The sequence below is a fragment of the Cetorhinus maximus genome, chromosome 5 (genome assembly GCF_964194155.1).
Source record: "Cetorhinus maximus chromosome 5, sCetMax3.hap1.1, whole genome shotgun sequence".
Lineage (NCBI taxonomy): Eukaryota > Metazoa > Chordata > Chondrichthyes > Lamniformes > Cetorhinidae > Cetorhinus > Cetorhinus maximus.
In genome coordinates, this window is record NC_135883.1 from 8,540,562 (window position 1) to 8,563,041 (window position 22,480).

General features: G+C 43.3%; 1 protein-coding gene across 3 annotated transcripts in view; it reads left to right on the top strand.

The window, feature by feature from the left end:
• Positions 1–22,267, top strand: part of LOC144680482 (microtubule-associated protein RP/EB family member 3-like) — a 98,893-nt gene extending 76,626 nt beyond the window's left edge. For 2 of the 3 annotated variants that reach the window (XM_078541494.1, XM_078541495.1), the window contains 2 exons: positions 7,614–7,766; positions 21,440–22,267. In XM_078541494.1, coding sequence (XP_078397620.1) covers positions 7,614–7,766; positions 21,440–21,508 — 222 coding nt within the window. In that variant the 3' untranslated portion in view covers positions 21,509–22,267. Of the gene's footprint in view, positions 1–7,613; positions 7,767–8,179; positions 8,223–21,439 lie in introns of all 3 variants that reach the window. The other variant, XM_078541496.1, reaches the window with a different exon arrangement.
• Positions 22,268–22,480: the final 213 nt, after the last annotated feature.

The following is a 22,480-nucleotide window of genomic DNA, read 5'->3' on the forward strand; positions in this document are numbered from 1 at the left end:
TTGTCACAGCAATGGACATATAATGAGGCAGTGCAAGGAAAGATTCAAGCAAAAGGAGCCCAATGAAATCGACAATGTAGAGGAGCCTGAAACAACAAATTCAGACATTTGCTCGTCGTTTAATCTGAAAGTTGGAAAGACAGAACCAATATTTGTCACAGTGAAAGTAAATGGCAAACCTGTTAGAATGGAAGTAGACATGGGAGCTTCCACTACAGTAATTGGGGAACATACCTTCAGACATTTGAATAATGGTGGACGTCAATTAAGTTTGGAACAAACAGATGCCAAGCTAAAAACATATATGCATGAAGACATTCAAGTAAATGGCATATGCAGAGTAACTGTCCCTTATGGAAGCCAATCGGCAAAGCCACCAGTGTTAGTATTGAGAGGCAGAGGACCAAGCCGTCTAGGGCGAAATTGACTAAGGGAAATTAACCTTGATTGGCCACTGAGATTTCAAAAGAAAGCTGGAAGTATTCCTGTTTTGAAAAAGGAGTGTGTAAGGACTCAACAACCTAAAGAAATGCAGGTTGTCCTAAGCCAAAACCTGGAAGAACAGCAGTAGGAACTCGAAGAGACCCTGCTTAATGACAGAGTTTGAGACGAGGTGAGCAACCTTCGAAGGGAGAAAGAAAACCTGTTGAAAGACCTTCACACGCTACAAGATTTCCTCAGGTCAAAGTTTGTATCTCTGGAAAGTATGAAGAGAAACAGAAAGAATTCAGCACCTCTCTGAACAAACCGAAGAGTTAGTTGGCAGAAAAGATACAACACTGTTCAATTTTCCAGGAGGCAGCAAACAAATACAAAAAAGGTACAGAAGAGCTGAAGAATCAGCTAAATGAAGCCAAAGAGGCTTTGGAAGCAAAAGTCGCAGAATTTTCCAAGAAGCAGACAGATAATGAAATTTTGGGAGACTCAGCCACTGAGTTCAGACAAGTTTAGCTTGCACCTGAGAGAAGTCTGGCCAACAGTGAAATAAATAAGGCGGCTGAGATTAAAGTCTGCGCTAGAAAAAAGAAAAGTGCACGTTCCAAATGAGGGAGATAATCTGTTTGGTCACCGGGTAGATTCACAGGGCCTCCACCCAGTTGAGGACAAAGTGAGAGCCATAAGAGAGGTACCTGCGCCAAAGAATGCCTCAGAGCTCAAAACATTCCTAGGAAAGATCAACTATTATGGGTGGTTCTTATCCAATTTGTCTACAGTGCTGGCCCCCCTGCATTCTCTACTCAAAAAGAAACAGCATTGGTCTTGGGGGCGCCCCAGAAAGAAGCTTTCATAAAGGTGAAACAATTGTTGCACTCGTCCAATCTATTTGTGCATTTTGACCAGACGAAAGAATTGGCGCTGACGTGTGACGCATCTCCCAACGGAGTGGGAGCAGTGCTCTCTCATCGGATAGATGACAGCATGGAACAGCCAATAGATTACGTATCAAGAACGTTCACCAAAGCGGAAAAGGGATAGTCGCAGATAGAAAAAGAAGGCCTGTCCATCATCTTTGGTGTCAAGAAATTTCACCAGTACATACAAGGCCATCATTTTACAATCGTTTCAGACCACAAAACATTGCTAGGATTGGTTAGTGAGGACCAGGCTATACCAGCCTCAGGAAGAATACAACGATGGACCTTAATTCTGGCAGCATACAAATGCGCCTTCGTACCTGGGTCTGGCAATCAAATCGCAAATGCCGGTGCCCTTAGTTGTTTGCCTTTACAAGAAAATGATGAGCACATTCCAGTTCCACAGAAACTTGTCCTACTGCTAAATTTCTTAGATTCATCGCCAGTATGTACTTGACAGATTAGAGATTAGGTCAGGACCCAGTCCTACCTCAAGTACGAGAACAAGTGCTACATGTTTGGTCACAGGAGCCTGTATCTGACAAAATGAAACTGTACTTCAACAGAAGACATGAAATAACCAGCCAAGATGGCATCTTATTGTGGGGAGCACGAGTAATTGTTCCTCCAAAGGGAAGGGAGCACTTAATTGAGCTACACAGTGCCCATCCAGGAGTTTCACGCATAAAGACCATAGCACGCAGCTGTCTATGGTGGCCTGGGATGGATGGCGAAATAGAGTTCAGTAAAGCATTGTGTGCAATGTCAGCAACTGCAAAAGTTCCTCAAACAGACTGGCCGACAGGGCAGTTTAAATGTTCAAGGCAGGCACGAGAAAGCTAATTGGCAATTCCTTGGCAACCAAGCTAGCACGCTTTCTTTTTCATTACAGCACTACCCCTCACACAACAGATGTCACATATGTGGAGTTATTGTTGAAACGCCGTCTCAGGACGAGATCGAGCTTAATAATGCTGAATTTAGAGGGGAAGGTGGAAAGGAATCAGGGAAGCCAGAAAACTAGACATGACTGGCATAGTCGCGAGAGGAAATTTACTGTGGGAGAGTTGGTTTAGAAAAATTTCGGGGAAGGACCAAAGTGGTTACTGGATGAAATAAGTGCGGTGACTGGACCTCTATCTTACCACGTGGTGGTGGAAAGCCAAATCATCCGTAAACATGCGGACCATTTAAAGAAGAGAGAGACAAATCACCAGGATATGGTTCCACCTGTGTTCATGACCGGGTCTGCGTTTCCTGTTGAGAATACTCAACCCAGGACTGATATATCTGATGTTCCTGTAAGAGTTGAGGATACAGAACTGCAAGTGCCCACCGAAACACCTGATGTTCAGGCAACTCCGGAAAAGGAGGTTCCTGACACAGAATCTGAAGTTGTGGAGCTTCAACGTTCACACATACCAGGAAACCATCTGAAAGACTGAATTTGTAAATTTCTTACCTAGTGTAAATATTATGTTGTCTTGAAAAATGTGTACTTGGAAATGTAATATGTATAGCTGAGCTAAAGGGAGAGGAATGTAGTGATTATGGTTTTATTTAGTGTGTAATGTACCTTTAAGAATAATACTGGTTAAGGAAGATCACATGATCTGTAGTAACCAATAGGATAGTAGCGCGGGCTACCTCAGGAGTCAGTAATAGTTCCTCCAAAGGGAAGGGAGCCACTTTTCATTGAACCACACAGTGCCCATCCAGGAATTTCATACATGAAGACCATAACACACAGCTATCTATGGTGGCCTGGGATTGATTGCGAAATAGTTTAGTAAAGCACTGTGTGCAATGTCAGCAACTGCAAAAGTTGCCAGTGACAGCTCCATTACCCTCATGGGAGTGGCTAGGTAGACCCTGGGTGCTGTTACACATTGACTACATTGGACCTTTCCTTGGAACAATGTTTCTCCTCATTATTGATGCCCATTCTACTACTACAGTGTAGAGATAGAGTTGGAGTTGAAAGCACGTGTAGTTGCTGCAGAGTATATTGTAAATAAGCTTAAAGTTTCCACCTAAGAAGTGTCTGCTGATCAACTGTATCATTAATAGCACAACTCGGCCACCCTACAACACCATTCTTTGTACAAAAATGTATCACCTCACACTTTTCTGCATTTACTTTCATCTGCAGTGTGTTCACCCTTCTACCAATCGGTCGGTGTCCTCCTGAAGTCTGTTACTCTCTTCCTCAGTGCTTGCTACAATTACAAGTTTTGTATCATTTGCAAATTTTGAAATTGTGCCCTATACCACCCCCACCCTCCCACAATCTAAGTCATTTTTTCCTCTATTGTCATTCTTGGCCACAATTTTGATTTTTGTCTTCCAGTTTAGGCTTGCAGTGATGGTGCAATCACACCACCAGCTTGATGGTAAGGAGCCCAAACCATTTTGATGGTTGGGCCTCATTTATACTCCACTGGTGCATTACCAGCACACAAATCAAGCAGGGCAGTCACAGACCATAAGCCTGCAGCAGTTGAGGCTGAGATCATCCTGAAGGCTGAAAACATGCACACCATTAATGTTTTATATTGTCAGACCTCCAGTCATCTATTTGAGTGAAGCTAATGGCTATTTCTGCTCTGTATAGCCCCAACATAGTGGGCGGGTTTACCTGAGGGGGCATCATGCTGATAACCAAAATGGCATCGGACCTTAACTATAGAGCATAGATTGCATAGAGTATCTGTTTCTGGTAATAACACTGTCACCTAAATCAAGGTCGACAGAAAATCAGAATAGCTTGAGTTCAGGTGGGAAGTTAGCAGTATGTTTTTTTTTCAACATTCAAATGGCTACTTTGCTGGCCATCTATAAAACATGGTGGTATGGGATAAAAATCAGGGCCCATTGTTCCTGAAATTGGCATGAACTTCTTAAAAAAAAATGTATATGCATATTAATAAAATTGCCCGAAGTTAGTGGCTGAAACTCTAGTAGCCAGTGTATTCACTACACGTGTGTGGCAATTTGATCCCCGCTCAACCACCTTCGTGAGGTGGTTTATTTGCAGCAAGTGGGGTGGATAGGGGGAGCAAATAGGACAAAGTGCAGAGGAAAAGTTAAAGAAATGGAAGGATTTAGAATGGAGGAAAAGAGAGATTGGCAGCAGAGTGGAATCTTAAAAAAGGCAATAAGAACAGCAGAGATAAAAATACAAAATAATGCGATAAACTGCAGAAGTGGACAGGAAAGGCACTGGCAGTGGCAGTAACTGTGGAAAATGATGAACTTGGTGGAAAAATTGAGAAGTGAAACATTCATACTCCCTGTTCATCCTTTCCTCGCTCTCAGCCTGAAAGATTGCGCTCTGTTTCTAAATCTGCCAACCCCCACCTGCACAAGAAAATCCCCCCAACCCCCACCCGCACAAGAAAACCGCCGTAGTAAAGTTCTAGGCTTTGACTGAGGAACTGCCTTTAAAAAAACTGAACTTTTGCTGTATTTCTTTCCCCTCGGGTACTGTGGTTCTCGGATACCTTTTTAGGAAATATATTTTAGGAATTGAAAGCATTTATTTGTCAGCTTAGAATGTAAAAAGCATTTTAAATAACTAAAACAACTTTCAAGTTTGGTGCTGGGAAACCGCTCTTTAATGCCTTTATTGTCCTTCACCTTCTCTTCCAAAAATACGACCAACACCCATTGAGCACCATTACTTTTCAGTTCCCCATGGCATAGTGACTTCTCACTGGATGAGTAATCCAGAGGCTAATGCTCTGGGACATGAGTTCAAATCCCACCACAGCAGCTGGTGGAATTTCAATTCAATTCATAAATTAGGAATGAAAAGTTAGCCTCAGTATTGCTGACCATGAAACGATTATTATAAAAACCCATCTGATTCACTAATGTCCTTTAGGGAAGAAAATCTGCCATTCTTACCTGGTCTGACCTACATGTGACTCCAAACCCACAGCAATGTGATTGACAATGTCTTAAACACCCTCTGAAATGGCCTAGCAAGCAACTCAATTATATCAAACTGCTACAAAGTCAAAAAGGAATGAAGCTGGACGGACCACCCACTATCCACCTAGGCACTGGAAACAACAACAGCACACCTAGCCGTGTTGTCTCTGCAAAGTCCTCCTTACTAACACATGGGGGCTTGTGCCAAAATTGGGAAAGTCGTCCCACAGACCAGTCAAGCAACAGCCTAACATAGTCATACTCATGGAATCATACCTTACAGACAATGTCCCAGATGCCACCATCACCATCCCTTGTTGGAACCATACCTAGCACAGAAGAAGATGGTTGTGGTTGTTAGAGCTCAATCATCTCAGTCCTGGGAAGCACTGTAGGAGTTCCTAGTGCCCTAAGCCCAACCATCTTCAGCTGCTTCATCAATAAACTTCCCTCCATCATAGGGTCAGAAGTGGGGATATTCACATCAGCACCATTCGCAAGTCCACAGATACTATAAATATGTAGCAAGACGTGCACAGCATTGAGGCTTGGGCTGATAAGTGACAAATAACTTTCGTGCCACACAAGTACTAGGCAATGAACGTCCGCAACAAAAGAGAATCTAACTACCTCCCCTTGATATTCAACACCATTTCCATCGTTGAATTCCCCCACTATCAACATACTGGGGGTTACCATTGACCAGAAACTGAACTGGACCAGCCACTTCTTTTTTATTCATTCATGGGATGTGGGCGTCACTGGCTAGGCTGGCTTTTATTGCCCATTCCTAATTGCCCTTGAGAAGGTGGTGGTGATCGGCCTTCTTGAACGATTCTAGTCCATGTGGGATAGGTACATCCACAGTGCTATTAGGGGAGGGAGTTCCAGGATTTTGACCCAGCAAAAGTGAAGGAACAGCAATATATTTCCAAGTCAGGACAGTGAGTGGCTTGGCGAGTAACTCCCAGGCGGTGGTGTTACTGTGTGTCTACTGCCCTTGATCTTATAGATGGTAGTGGTCGTGGGTTTGGAAGGTGCTGTCTAAGGAGACTTGGTGAGTTTCTGCAGTGCATCTTGTAGATGGTGTACACTGTTGCACTGTGCGTCAGTGGTGGAGGGGGTGAATGTTTGTGGATGGCATGCCAATCAAGTGGACTGCTTTGTTCTGGATGGTGTCAAGCTTCTTGAGTGTTGTTGGAGCTGCACTCATCCAGGCAAGTGGAGAGTATTCCATCACACACCTGATGTCCCTTGTGGACAGGTGGTGGACAGGCTTTGGGGAGTCAGGACTTTATACCATGCGGACTTCAGCAGTTCAAGAAGGCAGCTCGCCACCACCTTCTCAAGGACAACTAGGAAGGGCAATAAATGATGGCCTAGCCAGCAACACCCACATCCCCTAAAAGAAGAAATTAAAAAAAAATTCTCCCATGCATCATGACCACTATCCTCAATTGTCCCGGAACCTAATGTCCCCACTGCGTGTACCAACCTTTCCTGTAACCACTTCCTATGCTCCATTCACTGCTTTCAAACCCCATCCTCCACTTACCGCTTCAAATCACCTAAGTAATGCATCCGATTCCACAACGCCCTTTACCTTCTTCCTCTTCCCATCTTTCCCTCCCAGTATCATGATTGCTTGCCACTGTGATCCTATCAGTCCCACTTATCAGGACTACCTTCCCAGCATTTCCATGGTTCCAATGCCTTCAAACGTTGAACCTGCTTTCATTGTTCAGGAACCCTCCTTCCCAATTCTCTGATTCGTCATCTCTTTCTTACTGCTTCTTAGACCCCTTACTCACCCTCCAAACCCATTTGCCTTTCCATCCTGGTAGTCATGCTCTTGCCTTTCTGCTATCTGGAATATCTTTCCTGCCATCTTCCTGTATATCCAGCATTTTGCGCGCACAATTTTCAGAGACAAATTTAGTGCAAAAATAAATAGAAAAAAAAAAATCAATTAAGAGCTTCCACAAAATGAGCATAATTACAGAATTTAAACCCCAAAATAGCTCCAGAATTTTCATGCTATTAAAAAAAATGGACAATTTTGCTTAAGCATCCTAATCAGCCTCAAAAATAGCATATTATTCTGCTCACCTTGAGCAGCACTTGTATGCACTTCCTTGCAAACTTACCCATGTACTGACTGCACTTTCCCTCTAAATACCTTTGTCCGTATATAGTCACAATATCATGTGTTGTAGGGTTTACCACTTATGTTCTTACCAGGATATTGGGAAAACAGGCATTTATCAGGTTTCAAAGAAGAACTGTTCTGATTAACACTTTTTTTCTCTTAATTTCTAATAGTTAATGGAATTGAAATTGACAGTGGATGGACTTGAGAAGGAGAGAGACTTTTACTTCAGTAAATTAAGGGATATTGAACTCATCTGCCAAGAACATGAAAGTGAGAACAACCCTGCCATTCAGAGGATTGTGGAGATTCTGTATGCAACTGAGGTGTGTTTTGCCATTACAATATTTTTAGATAATATGTTAATAGAACATAGAGCACAATCATAAAAGCCAATATCCCTTAAGAATTTTTTAAAAAATTTGTTCATGGGATGTTGGCATCGCTGGCTGGGCCAGCGTTTATGGTCCATCCTTAATTGCCCTTGAGAACTGAAGGGCTTGCTACGCCATTTCAGTGGGCATATAAAAGTCAACCACATTGCTTGTGGGTCTCGAGCCACTTGTAGGCCCAGACCAGGTAAGGACGTGCTTGCACACGAACAGGAGAGAGAGCACATCCTGAGTGGGGCACAGCCAGAGTGGGTATTCGGAATTTGGTGCAAAGCGGGAATTTGATGCGGAGGGGATGAGGTGCTCTTTACATTTTTTCCTTGCTATCCAACTTCTTAAATCTTCAGAGCGTGCTGCAACAGGAGAGGCTACAAGGAAAAGGAATCACTGGTAAGTAGTGGGGAAGGTATTTGCTACTTTAATCGCTTATAGTTTAAGGTCTTTTTGTGGTTTACAGTTTGTATATTCTACAGTAACGAGGATCAGGAAAGAAGGGCCCTAGAGTAATTGACTAAAAGGTTTAATTTAAAGGGATAAGTCAGGGCAGGAGCGCTCAAAGCCGTGGTGTGCTCCTCGTGCTCCATGTGGGAAGCCAGGGACATTTCCAGTGCCTGGGACCAGCATGTGTGCAGGAAGTGTGTCCAGCTACAGCTCCTGGAAGCTCAGGTTTCAGAGCTGGAACGACGGCTGGGGACGCTGTGGAGCATCCACGAGTCTGAGAGCATCGTGGATAGCACGTTTAGAGAGGTGATCACACTGCAGATGAAGGGACTTGAGGAAGGAAGGGAATGGGTGTCCACCAGGCAGTCCAAGAGAAACAGGCAGGTAGTTCAGGAGTCCCCTGGGATCCTGCTCACAAATCGGTATTCCGTTTTGAAGCTGATGAGGGCACTGGTTCCTCCAGGGAGACACAGCCAAGCTTCTGGCACCACAAGCACCCTGTCTGTACAGGAGGGGAGGAAGAGCAATAGTAATAGGAGATTCTATAGTCAGGGGAACAAATAGGCACTACTGTGGCTGTCAGCGTGACTCCAGGATGGTATGTTGCCTCCCTTGTGCCAGGGTCTGGGATGTCACTGAACGGCTGCAGGGCATCCTGAAGGGGGAGGGTAATAAGGCAGAGGTCATGGTACATGTTGGTACCAATGACATAGGTAGAAAGAGGGATGAGGTCTTGCATCAAGAATTCAGGGAGTTAGGCAGTAGACTAAAAAGCAGGACCTCTCGGGTTGTAATCTCTGGATTCCTCCCAGTGCCACGTGCTAGCGAGCTCAGAAATAGGAGAATAGCGCAGATGAATACGTGGCTTAAGAGTTGGTGCAGGAGGTAGGGTTTTAGATTCCTGGATCACTGGGACCATTTCTGGCGAAGGTGGGACCTGTACAAGCGGGACGGTCTACATCGGAACCAGAGCGAGACTAACACCCTTGCGGGCGGGTTTGCTAGTGCTGTTGGGAGGAGTTTAAACTAATTCAGCAGGGGGAGGGGACACAGAATGTTAGCAGATTAGGGACACATCATAATACAGTAAAACGATCAAGTCAGAGGGAGTACAGCTGCAATAAGCTTCAAGGGAGTAAGGCAAGGCTGGATGGCCTCTACTTTAATGCCAGGAGTATTACAGGTAAAGCGAATGAGTTAAAGGTAAGGATTGATATGTGGAATTGTGATATAGTAGCCACCACTGAGATGTGGTTGAGGGAAGGGCAGGATTGGCAGCTCAACATTCCGGGATATAGAATCTTCAGGCGAGACAGGGGAGGGGGTAAAAGAGGAGGAGGCGTTGCATTATTAGTTAAGGAGTCAGTTACTGCAGTAAGGATAAATGATATCTTGGAGGGGGCATCGAATGAAGCTCCGCTTAGGAATAAAAAAGGGGCAACCACATTATTAGGTGTTTATTATAGACCCCCAGATAGTCAGCAGGAAATTGAGGAGCAAATATGTGCACAATTTGTGGAGGTATGTAAAAACAATAACAATAGGTTAATTATATTAGGTGATTTCAACCTTCCCAACATTAATTGGGATAGACATAGTGTTAAGGGCTTGGATGGAGTGGATTTCTTGAAATATGTACAGGAGAACTTTTTAAGTCAATATGTAGAGGGTCCAACAAGGGACGGTGCATTGCTGGACCTAATTCTGGGGAATAAAGCCGGACAGGTGGCTGAGGTGGTGGTGGGCGAGCATTTTAGCGATAGTGACCACAACATTGTACAATTTAAAACAAAAACAGAATTACCTGGAAAAACTCAGCAGGTCTGGCAGCATCAGCGGAGAAGAAATCAGTTAACGTTTCGAGCCTTCATGGCCCTTCGGCAGAACTGAAGCATAGTTAGAAGAAGGGAGATATATAAACTGGTTTAAGGTGGGTGGGGCGGGGGGTGGGGGAGAGAGACATTGAGGGTGTGGTGATTGTGGAGATGAGCAGATAATCAAAAGATGTCACAGACAAAAGGGTCAAAGAGGTGTTGAAGGTGGTGATATTTGTCTAAGAAAAGTGCTAATTAAGAATGGAAGACAGGATATTCAAAGTACAGCTCTAGTGGGGGTGGGGTGGAAAGACTAACGAGGTTTTGGTTTTAGATTTAAAAATAGTGGAAATAGGTGGGGAAAGAAGAATCTATATAAATTATTGAAAAAAAAGGCGGGGGGATGGGGGGGAGAAACGGGGTGGGGATGGGGGGAGGGGGAGTTTAAGATCTAAAGTTGTTGAATTCAATATTCAGCCCGGAAGGCTGACAGTTCTCAATGAAAAGATTAAGAGAAGGTAAGAATCCAGAGGGAGGGGTTCTGAGAACTGTCGGCGTGACATTAGCCATCTCAATTTCTCTGCTCCTCTCACCCATTCTAATCTGTCTCTCTCTGAACTCACTGCACTCCGTTCTCTCAGGTCCAACCCCAACATTGTCATCAAACCCGCTGACAAGGGTGGTACTGTTGTCTGGCGCATTGACCTCTACCTCGCGGAGGCTGAGCGTCAACTCGCAGACATTTCCTCCTACCTCTCCCTGGACCATGACCCCACCACAGAACATCAAGCCATTGTTTCCAGGACTGTCACTGACCTCATCTCCTCTGGAGATCTTCCTCCCACAGCTTCCAACTTGATAGTCGCCCAACCTCGGACGGCCCGCTTCTACCTCCTACCCAAAATCCACAAACAGAACTGTCCTGGCAGACCGATCGTGTCAGCCTGTTCCTGCCCCACGGAACTCATTTCTCGTTATCTTGACTCCCTTCTCTCTCCCCTTGTCCAGTCCCTTCCCACCTACATCCGTGATTCCTCTGACACCTTACGTCACATCAACAATTTCCAGTTCCCTGGCCCCAACCGCTTCCTCTTCACCATGGATGTCCAATCCCTCTACACCTCCATCCCCCACCAGGATGGTCTGAGGGCCCTTAGCTTCTTTCTTGAACAGAGGCCCGAACAATCCCCATCCACCACTACTCTCCTCCGTCTGGCTGAACTTGTTCTCACACTGAACAATTTCTCCTTTAACTCCTCTCACTTCCTCCAAATAAAAGGTGTGGCTATGGGTACCCGCATGGGCCCCAGCTATGCCTGTCTCTTTATGGGGTATGTGGAACATTCCTTGTTCCAGTCCTACTCCGGTCCCCTCCCACAACTCTTTCTCCGGTACATCGATGATTACTTCGGTGCTGCTTCATGCTCTCGTCGGGACCTGGAAAAGTTTATTAATTTTGCTTCCAATCTCCACCCCTCCATCATCTTCACATGGTCCATCTCTGACACTTCTCTTCCCTTCCTTGACCTCTCTGTCTCAATTTCTGATGATAGACTGTCCACCAATATCCATTACAAGCCTACCGACTCCCACAGCTACCTCGACTACAGCTCCTCACACCCCGCTTCTTGTAAAGACTCCATCCCATTCTCTCAGTTCCTTCGCCTCCGTCGCATCTGTTCTGATGACGCTACCTTCAAAAACAGCTCCTCTGACATGTCCTCCTCCTTCCTTAACCGAGGTTTTCCATCCACGGTGGTTGACAGGGCCCTCAACCGTGTCCGGCCCATATCCCGCGCATCCTCCCTCACGCCTTCTCCTCCTTCCCAGAAACATGTTAGGGTCCCCCTTGTCCTCACTTATCACCCCACCAGCCTCCGCATTCAAAGGATCATCCTCCGCCATTTCCGCCAACTCCAGCATGATGCCACCACCAAACACATCTTCCCTTCACCCCCCCCTGACGGCATTCCGTAGGGATCGTTCCTTCCGGGACACCCTGGTCCACTCCTCCATCACCCCCTACTCCTCAACCCCCACTTATGGCACCTCCCCATGCCCACGCAGAAGATGCAACACCTGTCCCTTCACTTCCTCTCTCCTCACCGTCCAAGGGCCCAAACACCCCTTTCAAGTGAAGCAGCATTTCACTTGCATTTCCCCTAACTTAGTCTACTGCATTCGTTGCTCCCAATGCGGTCTCCTCTACATTGGAGAGACCAAACGCAAACTGGGCGACCGCTTTGCAGAACACCTGCGGTCTGTCCGCAAGAAAGACCCAAACCTCCCTGTCGCTTGCCATTTTAACACTCCACCCTGTTCTCTTGCCCACATGTCTGTCCTTGGCTTGCTGCATTGTTCCAGTGAAGCCCAACGCAAACTGGAGGAACAGCACCTCATCTTCCGACTAGGCACTTTACAGCCTTCCGGGCTGAATATTGAATTCAACAACTTTAGATCTTAAACTCCCCCCCCGCCATCCCCACCCCGTTTCTGCCCCCCACCCCCCCGCCTTTTTTTTCAATAATTTATATAGATTCTTCTTTCCCCACCTATTTCCATTATTTTTAAATCTAAAACTAAAACCTCGTTAGTCTTTCCACCCCACCCCCACTAGAGCTGTACTTTGAATATCCTGTCTTCCATTCTTAATTAGCACTTTTCTTAGACAAATATCACCACCTTCAACACCTCTTTGACCCTTTTGTCTGTGACATCTTTTGATTATCTGCTCATCTCCACAATCACCACACCCTCAATGTCTCTCTCCCCCACCCCCCGCCCCACCCACCTTAAACCAGTTTATATATCTCCCTGCTTCTAACTATGCTTCAGTTCTGCCGAAGGGCCATGAAGGCTCGAAACGTTAACTGATTTCTTCTCTGCCGATGCTGCCAGACCTGCTGAGTTTTTCCAGGTAATTCTGTTTTTGTTTTGGATTTCCAGCATCCGCAGTAGCTTTTAGCTTTTTGTTTTTATCTTTGTACAATTTAAGTTTGTTATGGACAAAGAAATAGACAGGTTGCAAAAAAATGTTTTGGATTGGGGGAGAGTGGATTTTAGTAAAATAAGGCAGGATCTGGCCAAGGTAGACTGGGAACAGTTACTTGTGGGGAAATCTACAGAGGAACAGTGGGGGGTGTTCAAAAAGGAAATGGGGAGGGTACAGGCTCAACATGTTCCCTCTAGGTTATAGGAAGGAGTAACAAGCCCAGAGAACCATGGATGACCAGAGATATTCAGGTTACAATGAGAAGGAAAAGAGAGGCTTTTAGCAGGTACAAGGGTAGCAAATCAGCGGAGGCATTAGTGGAGTACGGAAAGTGCAGGGTGGAGCTTAAGAAAGCAATTCGGAGAGCAAAGAGGGGATATGAGAAAGCTCTGGCTGGTAAAAGTAGGGAAAATCCCAAGATATTCTATAAGTATATCCAGGGGAAGAGTAGGGCCCAAAAGGGACCAAGGGGGCAATCTATGGGTGGAGCCAGAGGACATCGCTAGAGTGTTGAATGAATAGTTCACGTCTGTCTTCACCCAAGAGAATGAGGATGAAGGTATCGAACTCGGGGAGAGAGACTGCGAGGTTATTAAGTAAATTGATATAGGGAGTGACAAGGTATTGGAGGTGTTGGCAGGCTTAAAAGTGGACAAATCTCTAGGTCCGGATGATTTGTGTCCAGACTGCTGAAGGAGGCAAGGGAGGAGATTGCAGGGGCTCTGACCCAAATTTTCAATTCCTCTCTGGCCACGGGGGAGGTGCCAGAGGATTGGAGAACAGCTAATTTGGTTCCGCTATTTAAGAAGGGCTGTAGAGATAAGCCAGGGAACTACAGGCCAGTGAGTCTCACGTCAGTGGTAGGGAAACTATTGGAGAAAGTTCTGAAGGAGAGTATTTATCTCCACTTGGAGAGGCAAGGTTTGATCAGGGATAGTCAGCATGGCTTTGTCAGAAGGAGGTTATGCCTAACAAATTTGATTGAATTTTTTGAGGAGGTGACCGGGTGTGTAGATGAGGGTAGTGCAGTTGATGTAGTTTATATGGATTTCAGCCAAGCCTTTGACAAGGTCCCACATGGGAGACTTATAAAGAAGGCAAATGCACATGGGATACAGGGTAATTTGATAAGGTGGATTCAAAATTGGGTTAGTTGTAGGAGGCAGAGGGTGATGACAGAAGGATGCTTTAGTGACTGGAAGCCATTGTCCAGTGGCATACCGCAGGGATCTGTGCTGGGTCCCCTATTATTTGTCTTTTATATAAACGACATAGATGACTATGTAGGGGGTAGGATTAGTAAATTTGCGGATGACACAAAGATGGGCCGGGTGGTTAACAGTGAGGTTGAGTGCCTTGGGTTACAGGAAGATATAGACGGGATGGTCAAATGAGCAGATAAGTGGCAGATGGAATTTAACCCTGAAAAGTGTGAGGTGATACACTTTGGAAGGAGTAATTTGACAAGGAAGTATTCAATGAACGGCATGACACTAGGAAGTTCTGAGGAACAAAGGGCCTTGGCGTGTGTGTCCATAGATCTGTGAAGTCAGGGGGGCATGTTAGTGGGGTGGTGAAAAAGGCATATGGGACACTTGCCTTTATCAATCGAGGCATAGTTTACAAAGGTAGGGAGGTCATGTTGGAGTTGTATAGAACCTTGGTGAGGCCACAGCTGGAGTACTGTGTGCAGTTCTGGTCGCCACATTGTAGGAAAGATGTGATTGCACTGGAAGGGGTGCAGAGGAGATTCACCAGGATGTTGCCTGGGATGAAACATTTAAGTTATGAAGAGAGGTTGGATAGACTTGGGTTGTTTTTGTTGGAGCAGAGAAGATTGAGGGGCGACCTGATCGAGGTATACAAGATTATGAGGTGCATGGACAGGATGGATAGGGAGCAGCTGTTCCCCTTAGTTGAAGGGTCCGTCACAAGGGGGCGTAAGTTCAAAGTGAGGGGCAGGAGGTTTTGGGGGGGATGTGAGGAAAAACTTTTTTACCCAGAGGGTGGTGACGGTCTGGAATGCGCTGCCTGGGAGGGTGGTGGAGGCGGGTTGCCTCACATCCTTTAAAAAGTACCTGGATGAGCACTTGGCACGTCATAACATTCAAGGCTATGGGCCAAGTGCTGGTAAATGGGATTAGGTAGGTAGGTCAGGTGTTTCTCACGAGTCGGTGCACACTCGATGGGCCGAAGGGCCTCTTCTGCGCTGTGATTCTGAGACGGCAGATTTCCTTCCCTAAAGGGCATTTAGTGAACCAGATGGGCTCTTATGACAATTGATGGTCATCATTAAACTTTAATTCCAGATTCAAATTTCACCATCTCCTCTGGTGGGATTCGAACACAGACCACCATTAGCCTGGGCATCTGGAGTACTAGTTCAGTGACAATACCGCTACTCCCCTGTTTAATTTGAGAGCCAAGTGTTCTTCATCACTCATGCATTTTGTTGAATTGTAGTTTTTCTAGTTTTCTCTCCTCATTGACGGTAAAGCCCCATTATTGTCCTTCATAAGAAAATTATTACTTGGTCTTTTCCATTTTACTAAAAGTATTAACTTAAGCTGAGGTGTAAGAATCATCTTTGGCCTAATCAACGTTGTCCAGTGCCAGGCAGTAGTCTCCAAAGATAGGGTACTCAACCTCACTGAAAAGGAGCCTTGAAGGATACTATTGTTTGAAATATGTGCACTGATGCACCTGCTTTTGACTCTAGGATCTCTATGGCCTCAAATGATCTCACTAACATCAGCTAATGCATCTATCCTGTCATAAACTATTTCAGGTTAACCGCAAAAATTGTCTGAAACCCTGTTTCACTTAGTCAGCTATGAATGGTAAACACACAGAATGTTTCCTCTTGTGGGGAAGAGTGTAAATAGAGACCACCAATATAAGATAGTCATCAAAAAATAAATAAGGAATTTGTAAGAAACTTCTTTACCTAAAGACTGGTGAGAATGTGAACTCACTACCAAGGAGAGTGGTTGAAGCGAACAGTATAGATGTATTTAAGGGAAGCTTGGCAAGCATATGGGGGAGAAGAGAATAGGGGGTTACAATGATAGATTCAGATAAGGAGAAATAGGAGGAGGCTCAATCGGTGCATAAACACTGGTATGAACTGATTGGGCAGAAAGGCCTGTCTCTGTGCCGTATATTTAATTTTTTCTGTTAGAAAGAAGAATTTCAGAGACTATACTTCCTTGAAAACTCAGTTTCCCAGGTATTTCTTCCACTTGCAAATGCTGTGCTATACCTTCAACTATGCCTGATTTCTTCACCCCTGCAGGTAATCCTAATTGTAACCTACCCGCTAATTCCATTAATTTAGCTTTATTTATTTTTTGTAAACCAATCGAAGTTATAACTTCAACTCCCAGACAAGTCTTAGCAATTGCCAAAGCCATTTTGCAGTCTCACTACTACAAAAAAAACCTCACACCAACTCATGAATTCAAAGTGCTTCTTGTACTCGTAACCTTAAGGTTCACCAACTCCAAACCAATCAAGGAATTTCAAATATATCCCGCAAAGAGCCCCCAATTTTTGTTAAGTCACAGCCGATGGTAAATGCTGAGTTGTTCAAATCCCAAAGGGAAATTTGAAACAACTGCCACAACTTGATTTGCAGTTTGTATAAATTTCAAGATGCGTGCCTTGAATTCAGTAGTAATAAGACCAAGTCTTATAGGTTTTTATAAAACTAAATTAAACATTTATTAATAAGAGAAATTATTTTAAATACATACGTAGATCTACAGATTACTACTATGATAACTTCTAAATCCCCTAATCAATCTAACTCCCAGTTACATTTTCGTTAATGCAACAATAAGATATATAGATTTTAAAAGACCCAGGAAAAGAAACATGATACCCTGAACAAGTCAAATTCAAAGTGAGTTTTCTTAACTTCAGTCCTTTGAAGACAGCAGCTTGAGGTATAGATGCTTAAGGCTTTTTTACACTTGTAAGAGCTTAAAATGCCTACCCTTACACACAACCTTCACTCTTTTGTACATATTTTCCCCTTTGAATGTAAATATCAATTGTTTCACTATGTCTTTGGATTTTACCTTCCTGATAATAAAAACCCCTCATAGCACTAAATTTTACTAGTAATCTTTGGGAAAAATAAACACACTGTTTCTGGACTTCACCTGGCTAGGTGACACATTTAATCCCTCCTTTGAAAACAATCTAGCCTGATTTATTTCAAAATGCAAATGTTCCCTTGACACCTATGTTTCTAAGCTTCCCCATGTTTACCTAATTAACATTTCAAACCTAATTTCTCTTCTTACATCAAAGCCCCTAGACTAATTCAGTTAAGTCTTACACACACAAACACACATATAGACAGAGACATGTCCCATTATTTACTCTATTTAACAGTAAACCCCAATAATATTATGGGAATTATTATATCTTCCTGACAAGCACCAACATGTATTTTAGAGGTATATCCTAGTTGTTTTTACATACTCCGAACAATCCCAGGGTGGCCCTTTATACAATTTATAACAGCTTTTTAAAAAATCATCCAAGTCTGATCTTAACACCTTTATTTAACATGTAAAATCTTGTTTTGCATCATGCCCAACTCAGTGGCCATTCAACTGAAATGAGGGGCACTGAGAGTTCATGCAATAGTAGTTGAGATGTCGTATAACCCTTCTCAATTTTCCTAACTTGACAACCAGCTAATTGATTTCCACTTCACCCTACCCTTTACGTTAACACTGTATCACCTGTCACTACACTGGAACAGGAAGTCGGTGCCCTCCCTGCCCATTCACTGATCCCTTTACTATCTCCCCACTCGCTGACCCTCTCACTGCCCCTCCCTGTTTGCTACTCCCCTCACTGCCCTGCTTGCTGCTTTATTCAGGGAACAGGACAGCCAGCAAGGTGGCGAGTGAGATAGCGAAGGCTCAGCGGTTGGGAACGGGGCAGTGAGAGGATCAACAAGAGAGGCAGCAAATGGGAGGTGAGCAGGCAGCGAGGGATTGTGAGTGGGGCAGCGATGCAAGCATCCAAAACATTCATCTTTGATGCAGGCAGCTACCTGTGGTGTTAATGACAGTGACATCACAGGCACAGCGACTGTATGTGCAGTGAGTACACCCCCTGCAGTGGTGGTGGCAGCAAACACAGCCTTATGATATAGCAAATTCTTTCTGTATATGGCATTTTAACAATAACAGAATGAGATACAATCAAATCTGAGAGAATTAATCTAACTTCATCCAGATTGCTGTAGTCAGGCAGCTGGACCTTCATTTAACATTAAGATACACAGCACAATATTTGTGTAAATAATTTTGCACTTTACAAAAGAATAGCGTCACTGAAAGTTGGTAAGTCACCTGGTCTAGATGGAATGCATCCTAGATTGCTGAAAGAAGTAAAGGTTGCAATAGCAGAGGCATTGATCACAACCTTTCAGTCCTCGTTGGACAAGTGTAGGACTGGAGGTTTTTGCAGTGCTATAACACGATTCAAGCAAGGGAAGGAGGATAAATCAGGAAATTACAGGCTTGTAAGCCTATCATGAGAAGTTATTGGAAACAATTATCAGGCACAAAATAAACTTTAATTTGGAAAGGCATGGATTAATCGAGAGCCAACATGGATTTGTTAAAGGCAGATCATGTATGCCTAACTTAGTTGAATTCTTTGCAATTTCAGAGAAAGTTGATCAGAGTAATGCAGTAAATCCAGATTTTCAGAAGGCATTTGACAAAATGCTACACAGTGTTAATTGGATGTTGAATTGTATTCAGGTGGTGGGTATTAACTTAGGATTCACTTGTGCCCCTATATGTAGTAGCAGGTTCATGTCCCACTCCAGGACTTGAACAAAAAAAAAAATCAAGAACTGTGAATGTACTCGAAAGAGTTATATGTAGTAGCAGATCTGTTAATGTTAGTGCCTCTGCTTCCATCGAGCTATGGTCATTTTGAACATCAGTGAGTAAACTATATATAATAGCAGACTGAAACTGTTGGTTAGGTTTGGAGGTACAAGTTAGTGATGTGTATCTCTGTTAATTAAAAGCTTAAGTGTATACATGTTAGGTTCTTGTTCTAGCCCTCACCACCTGGCTTTATTAGCTGTAGCACGCAGGAAGCTTATTAAGATGGACTAGAGAAAAGTGGCAGTATGGATCTGAGATTGACTAGGAAGCAAAGGGTGATAGTGGGTGAATGTTTTCACACATTGGAACCCATGGAATAAAAGGGAGAGTAGCAACATGAATATGAAATTGGCTGAGTGACAAGAAACAGAGCATGGTTTGACATTTGGTGTTCATTTCTGGGGGATGATTTCTAGTGGAGTTTAGCAGGGATTGGTATTAGGCCCCATGCTGCCCTTGATATCCATTAATGACCGAGACCTTTGGTGTAAAGGGTACAATTTCTAAATTTGCAGACAACACAAAAGCTGTAAGTATTATGAACTGTGAGGAGGATAGTGTAGAACTTCAAAAGGACATGGACACTGGTTGGTGGATTGGGCAGACAAGTGGTAGATGAAATCCTAAATTCTAAATCTTCTCTGTTCAAGGGGGAATCTGTACTGATGAGTGCAAGATGAAAAACTTCAACAGCATGTCTCTTTCTCAGCAATACTCAAGTTTGTACTACCAAACGACTATTTTTATAGACAGAATGGTTAAAAAGCATGGCAGAGGGAGCACAATGTGGAGAAGTATGTAGTGATGCACTTCAGAAGGATTAATATGGAAAGAGCGCATATTACAAGTGATGCAATTTTAAAACGTCTGGATTAGCAAAGATCTTGATGTACCAATGCGCAGATCCTCAAAACTAGCAGGGGAAGTTGTTAAGATGGTATTTAAAAATGGGTTATTTAGGTTTATAAAGAGATATGGAATATAAAAGCAAAGAGAGTGGTCTAGAAATTTATAAATTACTAGTCAGGCCTCAGCTGAAGTATTGTGGCTAATTCTGGGCATCACAGTTTTGAAAAGATGTGAAGGCCTGGGAAAGTATACAGGCTTTAGATAGGGTTTAGCAGTATATTTTCAGGGGATGAGGAACTTCATTTATGAAGAGAGATTGGAAATGAGGACTATTCTCCTTTGAACAGAGAAGATTTGGATTTAATAGAGCATTTCAAGGTGATAGGTTTTCTCTACCTATTCTATTAAAACCCATTTTGTCCAGTGAGTTGATGAACAACCAGAGTTATAATTTAAAATCATTGGCAAAAGATCTAGAGGGTAGATGAACAATGTTTTCACTCAGAGTTGTCAGGAGCTGGAACGTCTTACCTGAAAAGATGGGGGCTGATTCCATTAATCATTTTAAAAAGGAGTTAGTACTTGAGGGTGAAGAACTTACAGGATTATGTGCAAAAAAACAGGGGTATGGGACTAAGCAACACCGGTCTTTCAAAGAGCCACCACAGACATGACTGCTGAATGCCTTCTTGCTATGCTATACATTTCTATGATAAAAACAAAAAGCTAAAAGCTACTGCGGATGCTGGAAATCCAAAACAAAAACAGAATTACCTGGAAAAACTCAGCAGGTCTGGCAGCATCGGTGGAGAAGAAATCAGTTATCACTGATATCCTATCACTGTTTGCTTATCTCCACAATCACCACACCCTCAACTTCTCTCCCCCCCCGCCCCAAACACCTTAAACCAGCTTATGTTTCACCCCTCTCCTAACCATGCTTCAGTTCTGCCGAAGGGCCGTGAAGGCTCGAAACGTTAACTGATTTCTTCTCCACCGATGCTGCCAGACCTGCTGAGTTTTTCCAGGTAATTCTGTTTTTGTTATACATTTCTATGGTTCAGTGAAAAATACTTTTAATCCAAGTTAGAACATTTGTCAAAAAGATGCAGGAGAAGCCACAATTTGGAGGAAAATTAGAGGACACGTCACCCAGAATATCCAACATGTCATGGTTATTCATGTATCTTATTAATTGGGGCCTAGGCAAGCCGAATCAGCATTTTGCATTGATAACTATTGCTTTGGAGATGAGTTCATTTTGCTGGTTAATGAATATTTCTTAAGTTTGATGGCTTCAGCTGTGATACCTTGTGATAAACTCTTTACAAAGCATACAATTCAGATGTAGCGACACTAAAAGAGTTACTGCAATCCCATTGGCAGCAGTTGCATTTTCAGCAATCTCAATTTTATTGAATTTTTTTTTACTGCTATCTTAGATTCAAATTTGGTTTGATAATGCTTCTTTGAAGCAACTTGGGGCATTTTACCATGTTAAAAATGCAATGTAAATGTGCGTTGTTGTTGAGTCGGTCCAGTGCTGCTGATGCAAAACATTCTGTTTGTGTTTTTATTTTACAGGAAGGATTCGCTCCTCCAGAAGATGATGAAATTATAAATCACCCAGAAGATGACCAGGATGAATACTAAGCCTATGTAATTGTTACCCATTTCTCTCCCTATCTGTCTTCTCTCTGTGATTGAGAACCCCACCCAGGCTGTTTACTAACATTATTTTGAATTGAGTTTGTACAGCCACTGCACAATCACAATAATCCTGTGCATTCTGTATACAGATTGCTAAAGCTGTCATTTTCATCACTATAACTGGCAGATTGTATTATAAAATATATTTAATTTGTATATTTTTCTTAAATGAATAACTTGCACTTTGGTTTGAAAGTAATTGGAAATCCATGATGATGCAAGTTGATTGCCTTTGTGTTATATGCAGCATGTAGTTTGGGTTTCTTTTAAAATTGAAGCAGCTTGGATAAACTGAGGTCATTTTCTAACATCTGAAAGAACCCGGAGATTTTAGTAGGTGGTGACGTGACGCAGAAGATGGTGTCTTTACAGTTGTGTGCAAATCGCTGGCTTTTAAACACAGAAAATCATAATTACTTAGTGGATTGAAAAAGTCTGGAGTGTAAAGTTTAATAGTGCTTTTAAGGGATTTATTTATTATAGTTTGCTCTAAATATGAGGAATAAGGGATGCTTTTATGGTGTGACTAAGATCAAATTAACTTGGTTCCAGCTGCTTTTCATCAGAAACCACTAAAATATGTCTTTGACATCACATATTGCACCACCTCTCTGATACTATGCCCATGACACTAATGTGCGAAAAAACTTGCATCTGTGAAGTTTTATTTAAAATAAACGTGTGAAAAATTACAGAAGAAAATGTTTTATTTTATCTGTATCTTGCTAGCTAAATATGAAACTCTATATGGTTAACTCAGTACAACTTGGCCCACTTGCTAAAGAAAGATAAGGTCAGTTTGGTAACTCTGCAGTTGGGGCGGCTTGTAAATGTTACCTGTACTGTCATTGGATGGTAAATTCAGCAGCAAACTTGCCGTCAATTTATACTGACCAGCTACTGAATCAGTCCAGA